At 43.8% G+C, this 12,029-nt stretch overlaps 1 protein-coding gene and 1 long non-coding RNA gene across 2 annotated transcripts in view; one reads left to right on the top strand and one right to left on the bottom strand.

Moving 5' to 3' along the window:
- LOC113600633 (uncharacterized) overlaps positions 1 to 8,722 on the bottom strand; it is an 83,731-nt gene extending 75,009 nt beyond the window's left edge. Inside the window, exon 1 of the mRNA XM_053208244.1 lies at positions 8,118 to 8,722. Within this exon, the coding sequence (XP_053064219.1) occupies positions 8,118 to 8,646 (529 nt within the window). The 5' untranslated portion in view covers positions 8,647 to 8,722. The remainder of the gene's footprint in view (positions 1 to 8,117) is intronic.
- LOC113600632 (uncharacterized) lies at positions 5,341 to 11,553 on the top strand. The gene is made up of 3 exons (XR_003421719.2): positions 5,341 to 5,581; positions 7,306 to 8,636; positions 10,676 to 11,553. It is a non-coding gene; the product is annotated as an uncharacterized LOC113600632 (long non-coding RNA).
- Positions 11,554 to 12,029: the final 476 nt, after the last annotated feature.

Below are 12,029 nucleotides of genomic sequence, written 5' to 3'. Positions count from 1 at the left end.
CATCTCTCAGTCATCCACACCCACTACTAAAATGAGTAAAGGAAACCACTATCCTGACTTCTAACATAACAGATTCACCCATTTTGAGCTTTATATAGAGTCTCGCACTGTATATTCACTTCTGTCTGGCTTCTTTTGCTTAAAATTATGCTTGTGAAATTCATCCATGTTGTTGCATGAAACAGTAGTTTGTTCGTTTTCATTGCTGCATTCCACACATGCACCAAAATGTATTGATCTGCTCTTTTGTTCATGGAAATTTAGCTTGCTTCCTGGTTTTGATTATTAGTAAAGTAGCTATGGACATTCTTAGATAAATACATTGGTAAACCTACATACATCTTTATATTGGGTACATATCAAAACGCAAAATTGCTGGAATATAGGGTGTGAATATATTCAACATTCGTAGACGTCATCAAACAGTATTCTAAAGTGGATGAATTAATGTATACTCCATCCAACAACTGTACTTTGTAATCGTTCTACATTTTCTCCAAAAAGAAGTGTTTTTTCTCCACAAAGAAGTGATTTTGGGTTTTATTTAGGAAATCTTACCCAATTGGGGTAATGTGTCATGGGAGTTAGTCTCCTATTTTATCTTTTAGCAGATTTATTGTTATGTTTTAATGTTTATTTATTTATTTTTTGTGGAGGGGAACAGAGAGAGAGAGCAAACACGCAGGGGAGGGACAAAGACAGAATCCCAAGCAGGCTCAACGTTGTCAGCGCAGAGCCCAACAAGGGGCTCAATCTCACCAACTGTGAGATCATGACCTGAGCCAAAATCAAGAGTCGGATGCTTAACTGATGCTTAACTGGGGAGCCACCCAAGCACCCCAGCAGATTTATTGTTTTATCTTCTACATTTAGATCTATAATGTGCTTAGAATTGATATTTATATATGCGGTGAGGTCAAGATTACTATTTATTCCATTTGGACATCCAATTGACCCAGAACCATTTATCTGAAAAGACTATCTTTTCCCCACTGTTCTGTCATATATTCTGTGTCTACATATGTGTGAGTTTGATTATGGACTGTCTGTTCTAAAATTTGACCCTGCCATTTACCCAGATCCTATGACTTTTCCCTCTTTGTTCTTTATTCTTTGTTCCAAGAAGTAGAAATTAGCCATCAGCCATTTTTCCAATTTGCAGTGAATACTGAGATTCATAATACATATTGTACTGGATTGTTCTACTGGGAGCTGTTTCCTAGAACTCATTTCTCTGTGTGACTCTGGGTTGAGTGGGCCATAAGTGAAGTGGTATGAAATTTAGAAAGCAGAAATGAAGCAGGTACCATTACAGTCGAAAGGCGGTCATTGGTAAGAGGTGGTGAGAAATGGACAGACAGACATGCTGGCAAGTTCCAGTGTGCTTCATCCTTCCCGGTGCTGCCTCCAGCCCTCCTTCCCACCTGCTTGCTCTGCCAGCAGCAACCTCAGGCCTGCCAGCAGATGCTATGAACATACAGAAGCAGCTATCACGAAGAGCCAACCATCCCCCGTAGACCTCTACCCCGGCCCCCACCCCCCTCCCAAGTCTATTCCAGTGGCTGGATTTGCCTGGCTTCCACATTTCCCAATAAGCCAGGGCTGGTTAGTGACTTTTCTCTGATTCTTCAACTCCCCTTTCCAGGCCTTTGCTCCCCCATTTCTTCTCCAAATTATGTAAGGTCCATTTCCTATAATACATTCCTTATCCCATAACTCATAGTAGTTCTGCTTCCCTGCTCAGGTCCTGACTGATAGACACATGTTGAAATAATCAACACAGTGTAACAGTGGCAAGCCCTAAAACTGCACCATGGTAAACTTTCCAAACAGACGAAAACTTGACAGAAGAATTGCATAATGGCATTCAGGGCTGACAACACTGGCAACATGATCACATTGCTGACTTTGACCTTCAGACCCTGAAGCTGGCAACTGTACCTCTTTGCTCGTCCCTCCTCCACTCATTTGTAGCTTCCTTGCGTCATTCCCTTTCAATATGCCCACATCTTTCTTTCCCTCCAGACTGTAAATTCATTTCAAGGCTTGCCTTATGCATCTGAGCACTCCTCCTTGCCTGAAGGGAAGTGTAAACCCAGTGCCACAAGAATGCGTGGAGGGAGGGAGCTAGACTGATTAGCTCAGGCTGGGAAAGCTCACAGAAGTCTCCACGGGGGTGCTGGCACTTGATTTGCACCTTCCTGTCTGAACAGGACCTCAGTGACCAGGAAGTGAGGGAGCTAGTAAGAATAGGTGACATTTTCTTGTGAATCCTGTACCAAGGACTGTGCTAAGGACTTGACACATTAACTTACTCATCCTCACATTCCTTCTATGAGGCACGTGCTGTCATATTCCCATTTTATAGACGGAGAAACTGGGAATCAGAGTAACTAGAAAGCTAAACCATCACCATATTGCCCTACTAATTGATATCCTGACAAAAACTAGGATGACGGTTGATTTGTCTTAGAGTTTACGAAAAGCCTTTTCTTGGGGGTAGTAATTTTAAAACTTCAGTGTGTCCTTGAATATGTAAGGGAGGCCCAGAAAATGGGAAGAATTTGTGGGGAGTAGGGGTGATTTTTGTGTAGTTTTGTTTTCTCCTGAAGGAAAGGAAAAGAAGCAAGGAGAAGGAAAGAAAATGGAGAGGAAGTGACATAACCTGGCCGAAGGCAGCAGAAATGGCAGAGGGATGTTTTTAAGAACGTGACCAAGGAGGCTATAAAGAATGGGTAAACTAGGGGCACCTAGGTGGCTCAGTCGGTTAAGCACCTGACCCTTGATTTCAGCTCACGTCATGACTTCATGGTTCTTGAATCCCACAATGGGGTCTACACTGACAGAGATTCCCCCTCTTTCTCTGCCCCTCCCCTTGAGACACTCTCTCAGTCTCTCTCAAGACAAATAGGTAAAATACAAAAAACAGACAGACAAAAAAAGAATGAGTAAAAGCAACTTGTCTGATTTTCTGTGATACCCAGCCTTCCTTCTTCCTGAATTTTTAGCAAAAATCACAGTCTGCCATACACCCAAAGATATGGCCATGTGAGTTTATAGAAAATAAGGAAATAGTGGAGTCTCACATTTGGGTTACCCAAAGCAGCAAGATACAACCTAAGTTGAACTAATTCACAGGAACAGCAGGTCAGCACAAGAGGTAAGCCAGAAGTTAGGTCCCCCGCAGAATGTGCTTGGAGAAGGCACCAGGCTTTCCAAAGTCTGTGGAATGGGGTACTTGAGACAATTCCTTCTGTGTCTTAAGGGCTAAGAAGGCTCCAGCTGACGCCTCCACTATGTAAGGAGCTAGGCAAGTGCACTGAACCTGAAGGCAGGAGATATTCACTGCACTTGGAGAAGAGCCTACCAGTGGAGGGAGGGTGGGGCCAGAATGAACTGCTGTAGGGCTTGAGATGGGAAAAATATGGTTTCTTCTCATGGAATGCAACATCTATTTGGGGATCCTTGCAGATAAAAGTAAGGGAGGGTCCTACAAGACAGTATCTCATTCAGTGGGTGATGGACTTCTTTCAAAATCTATTCATCATTCAGTTATTTTGAAGGAACTTCAGCAGCAAAACTGTTGAAAACAGGCAAAAGGATGTCTTAAAACACTAATCTCAATGTGTGTACATACCATGGACAGATGCACCAACCCTATGCCATCTTCCCCCACATTCCCCCCAAATCCCACCCTGGGAACTGCCCCCTCTGCCTTCCTCTTGATCCAAATTAGTGAGGGACAAGGAAATTCATGACTTTGATCAAGGACTTCATTATTCCAAAGTATTTTTACCTTTGGGAATTTTCTAGAACTAGACCCCAATTAGTCTCTAAGTGTTAATAATCTCTTACGAATGCCCAAGTCAACAAATATTTATAGTGTATAGACCGTGTCAGGCACTGGGGTTACAGGGAGAGTCAAGACCCTCCCTTGATGGGCATAGTGACTTATAAGAAAGAACCCAGGCATGAGTTTTAAATGTGTAATGACTTGGCCAAATAGAGTCTCGGAGGAATGTTCAACATTTGAACTTCATAATGCTCTCTCCTCCTATTAACCCTCTTTCCTTTGGAGACTTTCCTTGTCAAAGGGGTTTTCGTTAAATATTAAAATATCAGGGATGTTCTTTAAGAGATTTTTCAATAGGGCTTTATGTTTCTTGGAAGCAAAGAGATGTACAAATCCAGTAACTACATGAAATAGAATGACGGGGACTATAATGTTGACATCATGCCTGAAGTTGAGCGACATTAAATTTATTTTTCAGAGCTAATTAAGCCTGCAGCCCCTGAAATACCCCATCCCCAATCATTATAGAAGAGGGAAGCAAATGACTTGAAATAATGAAGAAAAAACAAAACAGCATCTTAGGATTTTGTCAAAAACACTAAATCCTCCAAAGACCCTTAAGAGCAAACTTAACTCCAAAGAGTTGGTACCCATCCTCTCGTCTGAAAGCTGCTTTTGGAAATTAGGACAGGCTTCGCCCCTCCCAGGTGAAGCCCTCTTCTGTGCATTGTGTTTAGTAACAACTCCAGGACAGGGCCTGCCTAATTGCTTCTTACAATTCCTTCCCCTTCCAAGCTCATGGAAATGTCATTGCTTTTCTCAAGGTTTCTGGTAATTCCCAGGGGCCTTCTGGCCTCTAGCATCCGCTTCTGTAACACAGGGTAAATCTGCAAATGGGCTTTATTGTCCTCAAGTGTGGTCCCTGCTTAGACTCCATCAACGGAGACCTGAAACTCTGCCCGTTTCATAACTGCCATTAAAAGCATCTCACACAAAGTGGTGTGTGTGTGTGTGTGTGTGTGTGTGTGTGTAGAAAAGTTTATTGGGGGCACCTGGGTGGCTCTGTCAGTTAAGCATCTGACTCTTGATCTCAGCTCAGGTCACAATCTCATGTCGTGGGTTTGAGCCGCACATCAGGCTCAGGGCTAGCTCAGAGCCTGCTTGGGATTCTGCCTCTCCTTCTCTCTGCCCCTCCCCTGCTTGCGCTCTCTCTCTCTCTCAAAATAAATAACAAAAAAAAGAAAAGAAAAGAAAACAAAAGAAAAGAAAACAAAAGAAAAGAAAAGTTTATTGGCTTGGCAAAATAGGGGGGATCAACATCAAACATATTAGCGAGACCGTGTTCTCACAAGTCTTTGCCGGGCTCATGCTCCCTCTCTTCACTTCCTTTCTTTCCTTCTTCCCTTCACTTGACCTATAGTTCAAATTCTTCCCACTTGTTTATGTGGAGCAATCGTGCTCTCCTCAGCCCCTGCTCCTGAACCTTTGCATAGCTAACTTGACTTAAATCACCAGATTAAGTTCTTCGATGAAGGCCATCTTCTTCTCATGGAGTGTGGGAGTTTCCAATATGTCCACAGATTCCCTGATCCTTCTTTCAAAGGGTGACACCAAATCCCCCTCTCCCTTAGCGTGGGCTGAATTTAGTGACTCACTTCCAACAAATACATGTGGCAGAAGTCATGTGTGACTTCCCAGGTGAGCACATAAAAGGCACTATGACTTTCTTCTCACAGCTCATGCACCCTGGGGCAAGCCAGCTGTTATGTCACCAGGACACTCGAGCAGGTCTGGAAACCTCTAGAAAGAAACTTCTTTCTTCTCTTTCTCCGTTGCTTATTATTCCCACCATAGTTCTGGGTCAGAGTGTGAAGTGTGATGGGGGTGAGAGGAAGGTGTCGGGTCACAGCAGAGGAGTAGAAAGAGGCAACACTGGGGTGACTGCGTGCAGTAGAGAAGGGCACAGGCTCCGGAGTCACAAAAACCTGGGTTTGAGTCCCACTCCACTTGTTATTACTATCCCGTCTAGGCTTCTGAAACTTCAGTTTGCTCATCTGTAAAATGGGGCATTATCTCCTTTGGAGAGATACTGTCAGGAGCAAGTGGACTAAGGCAGAGATAGGCTTAGTCCCAATGTAAGTACAGCACTCACTTATCGATAGTAATTATTAAGATTATCACTGGTTGAGGGGCACCTGGGTGGCTCAGCCAGTTAAGCATCCGACTTCAGCTCAGATCATGATCTCGCAGTTTGAGGGTATGAGCCCTACATCTAGCTCTGTGCTGACAGCTCAGAGCCCGGAGCCTGTTTCGATTTCTGTGTCTCCCTCTCTCTTTGCCCCTCTCCTGCTCACACTCTGTCTCTCTCTCCTCCAAAAATAAATAAACTTTAAAAAAAAAAAAAAGATGACCACTGGTTGAGTACCTACTGTGCATCAGGCTCTGTGGTAGCTGCATTATGTATATTATCATATCATTTTTAATACTCACACAGCAACTCAGAAAGGTAGAGAGGCTGTAATAATGGCATAGCATGCCCCCCAAAAGATATGTCCAAATCATAGTCCCAAGTACCCGTAAATGTGAACTTATTTGGAAACAGGGTCTTTGCAGATGTAATCCAAGTTAAGGATCTCGGGATGAGATCATTCTGGATTTAGAGTAGGCCCTAAACTGGAAGACTTGGCGACCTCAGAAGAGAAAGGAGGACGTGAGACAGGAGACACGGGAAAGGCCCCATGAAGCTGGAGGCAGACAATGGGAGTTATGTTGCCACCAACCAAGGAAGATCAGAGCTGGAAGGATTCTCCTCTAGCGACTATGGAGGGGATGGCCTTGCTGACACCTCAATTCTTCTTGCCTCTGAAATTATGAAAAGAATCGATTTCCATTGTTTCAAGCCACTGTGTTTGTGGCCATTTGTCACAACAGCCCTAGGAAACTAATTCGTAGGCTTTTATCCCCACTTTACAGGGAAGGAAACGAAAGTGAACTAACTTGCTTGGGGTCTCTTTTTATGCAAAGCACCGATTCGTGCTACACAAACATGAAGCTACTGAGTGCCCACAAGAGAAATGATCAGGATCCAAAACAGGAAAATTAGGACGAATGCGTAGCTCCAGGTGTCTGCTGGAGAAAGGGAAAATGAGCGCACATCATTTCACTTAATGTGCAACTTCGTGCAAATACCGGAGCTTACTTAATTAGGCCAGGAGAAACCCTCTTGGAAAGAAACAGCCAGCAAAATAGAACTCAGGGTAACATGTAGAACAGCTCAGTGCAACTCTGTGGAAGAGACCAGAGCAGCCAGAACCAGCCAGAACTAGCCCTGAGGACCCATGACTTACACTCTAGGGAGACGCTGAGCAGATTAAATTAATAGAGCAATTAGGGGGCAGGAAGCAGGCTAAGCCTCTTAAAATCTAGGAATCGAAGGGGAAGTTTTCAGAACAATTTGGTTTGTAAAAAGGAATCGAGTCTTACGCTTTAATTTCTCTCTCTTTTTTTTTAAGATGCTGAAATGGCAAGTCCGAAGAGCAAGAAGTCATTACAGATTTCTTATGAAATGCAAACAGTGGGGAACCATTAATTTTAAAGGTCTACCCATTTCCCAAGGAGCCAAGAAGCCATGCCTAGTCTTGAGGGTTTAATCTATGTACACACAGGGGAAAGATCTCTCCTAACCTACACCACTCACTGTCCTCCCAAGAGGCTTCACGCGCCTTTCTTTTGAAAACTCGCATTTTCCATAGTTGCAAAAATAACAAATGCTCAGTGTACAAAACTAGGAATTCTTGAAAAAGCACAAAGACAATGAAAAAATAAACACCGTAATCCCACCTCCCACGTGTTGAAATATTTTCCTCTGATATTTTAGATGTAGCTAACACACACCTCGCTTGAAAACAAATTGATTATAGCGGCCACTCCCGCGTGTTCACGGGAGGGGTAGGTGATGCATAAAACATATCTGTGGAGAAAAAAATATATAAAATAGCTAACATTTAACAGTATTAACTTGGTGCCAAGCATCCTGGGCACTCCTTACATATTAACTCGAGGAAACTTTTGCCTACCCCCAAGTCCAAAGATATTCTTCTGCATTTAACTCATTTAATACTCAGCACCCTTTTGTTACTGTCATATTTATTTGGTAGGTAGGGAAACGGAGGCACATGAAAAACCGTGCCCCAAATCACACTGCCTGTCGGTGGTGAGCGGGGATTTGCTCCAGTCTCTGCGGGAAGCAAGAACTCAAGTGCCCACCTGCGCCCACACGGCTCACTGCTTCCCTTTTAGAGACTAGCGGAGGGGAGGGACTCACGGTTCACTTTCCTCTGGTTGGTCGGTTCTGGCCCAGAGTGACCGCTGCTAGAGTCACCAAGGAGGCCTGGGCTGTAATCTTGCGGTGGAGAGCACGAGATAAACACGGGGTGGGGGAAACTGATGCGAGGGGAGCCTAGAAAGAGGGCCTGCTCGGGCCTGGCGTCCAGCCTCAGGCTGGGCCAGTGGCCACACCCACGCAGGCGGCCCACGGCCACGCCCACCACCCCGTGCAGCCCGGCTCGCGCCCACTGCGGGCAGAGCCTGAGAGGCAGGCGCGCCTGACGTGCTGCTGACATCGGGGAAGGTAGCCACCTAGTGCTCTGAACCTTCAGAAAAAGTCCACCACCCACACATTTGCCTTGTGCACGTGGTTTTGGAGAAATCCCAAATGTCTCCAATTCCAGAGAAGAGGCCGAGTCCCACGTCTGAGCTGGGGCAGTGAAAGGGGAAAAGAAACCTGAGTGGGCGGAGAGCCTGGAGAAAGTTGTGAGCCGCTGGGAATCCGGATAAACCTTGAGTAAGGACATCGTATATTGAACTTCACGTAAACGTGAACTAGAAGATGCAACCTATTCTATTTCAAGCCCAAAGGACTGAAGTCCACATCTGGAAGAAATATACATTCATGCATGCATATACATATGCATGTATGGTTTCTATCATATGTATGTGTTATGTTATATATAATATACTTGACATAAAACATGTACAATTAGATATGTAGATCATCCTTTACAAAAGTGACATCATATCTAATGTAACAAATCTAAATAATATACAGTACATATTATATAAATGTAACATGATTACATTATATAACATGTTATATAACATACACGCGTGACAAAATAAGCATATTTTATGTATAAGATATACAAGCACATATAGATACGTTTTTATTAAAATGTAATATGTATCGTTTTAATTTTCTGCCTCATTAATTTTTTTCTTTATAGAAATGGGACATTATTATATATACAGTTTCGTGGGGTTTTTTGCTTAGGAATATACTGTGACTATTTTATCCTTTCGGTAATATTCTTTTACAATATGATTGTTAATTTATTTTTATGTTCTATGTGGAGGGACCATAATTTGCTTAACCAATCTCCTCTTTTGGTTATTTGGGCTGTTTTGAGTTTCTGTTATTATAAATAATTCTGCTAATGAACTTTCTTATAAATAGGTATTTGATCTGACACATACAGCCAGCACAAGTTAAAGCTTGACAGGAAACAGGTGGCACACTAAAACTGGGTAATTGAGGGACGTCTGATGGTACAGTGCCCAGAGATTACCCCTGGGCTTGAGGGGCAGAGAGGAAGCAGTTACCAGAAGCTAGAGAGGGTAGCTTATGGGAAGGGTCACCTGATAGGATCCTTTCAGTGCAAAGATACAGCAAATCAAGGCAGCAGAGGAAGATGCTTCCCAGGTCCTTCCCATGATTCTCATTAGCAGGGCCCAGCCAGAGGCCAGAGCCCTGGGTCACACTTGGTCAGCCCCCAGGCACAGAAAGATGCAGTAGGGTAGAGAGTGGACCTGGAGAGGCAAACTGAGGTTAGCGTGCTGTGAAGAAATGTGTTAATAACTTCAACTCCGACTGCAGTGTGAGAGAGCACCTATTTTTTAGAATACCCATATAATACTGGGCATTACCACTTTTAGGAGGCTGTGTAATGGTTCTCAACAATCAGGTCCAAATCCCTGGACCCTCTAAGTGTTACCATCTACTGAAGAAAGATCTTTGCCGATGTGATTAAGGATCTTGGGCTGGAGAGCTTATCCAAGTGGGCACTACATGCAATCACAAAGTATCCTTATAACAGAGAGGCAGAGGGAGATTTGACCCAGGAGAAGGCAATATGACACAGAGCAGAGAATGGAGTCATGGGGCCACAAGCCAAGAAATGCCACCAGCTGCCAGAAAGTCTGCCTTTGAACCCAATTTCAACTCTTATAAGCTGTGTGACCTTGGACAAGTTCCTTCACCTCTTTAAGCTTCAGTTACCCATTTGCAAGGTGACAATAATACCTCCTACCTAACAGCGTTAACAGGATTAGATGCAACAAAGTCAATGTATTCAATGCAGTACCCGGACTCCCCCTCTTCGCTGATCTAGCAGGGGTCAGCCAATTTCTCTCTAAAGGACCAAACTATAGATATTTTAGGCATTGAAGGCCACAGTGTGTGTTGCTGTTGTTCAATTCAGTCCCAAAGGAGTCGTAGACAATTCATGAACGAATGGGCAAGGCTGTGCTAATAAAACTTTACCCATAAAAGCAGGCAGTGGGCAGGATTTGGCCCACAAGCTATAGTCTGTCAATCTTTTATCTAAATGAGAGAGGAGTCCATAAACTATGGCCCATGGGTCAAATCTTGACCGCTTCCTGTTTTTGTAACTTGTGAGCGAAGGATAATTTGAACGTGTTTTTAAATGGTTGGAAAACAAAGAGGAGAAGAATATCTTATGATACATGAAAATCATAGGGAATTCAAATTTCAGTGTCCATAAATTCAGTTTTATTGGAACACATTTTTTTTTGTTTATGTTTCAGCTATGGCCGCTCTCATGTTGCAAAGGCAGGGCTGAAAAGATGCAACAGAGACTGCGTGTGGCACCCTCACCGATCTGCACTGTGGCTCAGTGGCTGTTGTGTGATAGAGGTGGGCTGGCCTGTGTTCCTGGTTCCTGGAAGTTACCCTGTAAATTCTTGGAATTTCCCAAGTGATAGGAGCGTCTTTGTCATTCGTGGTGTAGCCTGGTAGTTTATGCTAGAGAGGTGACACGTGGTCCTCCCTGGATAGTTTGTGCTAATGAGATGATACAGATTGGGGACAGGCCACACCATGTGATTAGAACCTTTTGAGGAACTCGATATCAGTTTGACCTCTGGAGAAGGAAGTGGGGCTGGAGCTTGAATTAATTTGCTTGGCCATTGATTCAATCGTGTCTGTGTAATGAGACGCCATTACAAATTCTAGACACGAACCTTAGATGGGCTTCCCTGGTTGCTGAAACACATTGAAATGCTGGGAGACCGACATGTCCTAAGAACATGGACGACTTCACGTTTGGGAATGGGAAAACTTCCCCCTGTGCGCCTTTGCATTCTGCTGGTCCTGATTTGTATCCTTTATAATAAAACAGTCATCGTAAGTATAGCACTTTGCTGAGTTCTGTGAGTTATTCTAGTGAATTTTTGAACCTGAGGGGATAGTGAGAGCTCCTAAATTTATAGCCGGCTGGTCAGAAGTGCGGATGACCTGGAAACCCCAGAGCTTGAGACTGGTGTCCGAAGTGAGAAGAATCTTGTGGAGGACTACGCTCTTGTGAAATGTGACACAACTCCAGGTAGTTTGACTCAGAAGTGCATGGCAATGGTGCACGACAAAATGCAGTGGCACGTTTATGACTCAACAGCATATTCAGAGTCAATCACATCGCAGTGTGGTGGCATTAAATGTATTTTGTTATTTTATGCATATATAATATGTGCATATATGTGTATACCAGTCATGTCAAAATAAACAACAAAAAAAGGACCATCTGAGTGGCTCAGTTGGTTGAGCGTCGGACTCTGGATCTCAGCTCAGGTCATGATCTCAAGGTTTGTGAGTTCGAGCCCTTGGCACCCACCTCCGTCCCCCCACCACCACCACCCTCGCCGAGTCAGGCTTTGCTGACAGCACGGAGCCTGCTTGGGATTCTCTCTCCCATTCTCTCTACCCTCCCCTCTCCCCGCAAATAAATAAATAAAATTTAAAAAAATTTTTTAAATAAACAAAAAAAGAAAAGTAGACTTGGAATGTCACATGTTTGAAGTACAGTGGAGTGTGGGTTATTGCTGAATCTGATGGCAAAGCAGAGGATCACACCGTAGCTGTGCTAAAAGAATATAGTACATACCA

The sequence above is a fragment of the Acinonyx jubatus genome, chromosome F2 (assembly GCF_027475565.1).
Source record: "Acinonyx jubatus isolate Ajub_Pintada_27869175 chromosome F2, VMU_Ajub_asm_v1.0, whole genome shotgun sequence".
Taxonomy (NCBI): domain Eukaryota; kingdom Metazoa; phylum Chordata; class Mammalia; order Carnivora; family Felidae; genus Acinonyx; species Acinonyx jubatus.
Note: the sequence above shows the minus strand (reverse complement) of the source record. Positions and strands in the feature narration are given on the sequence as shown.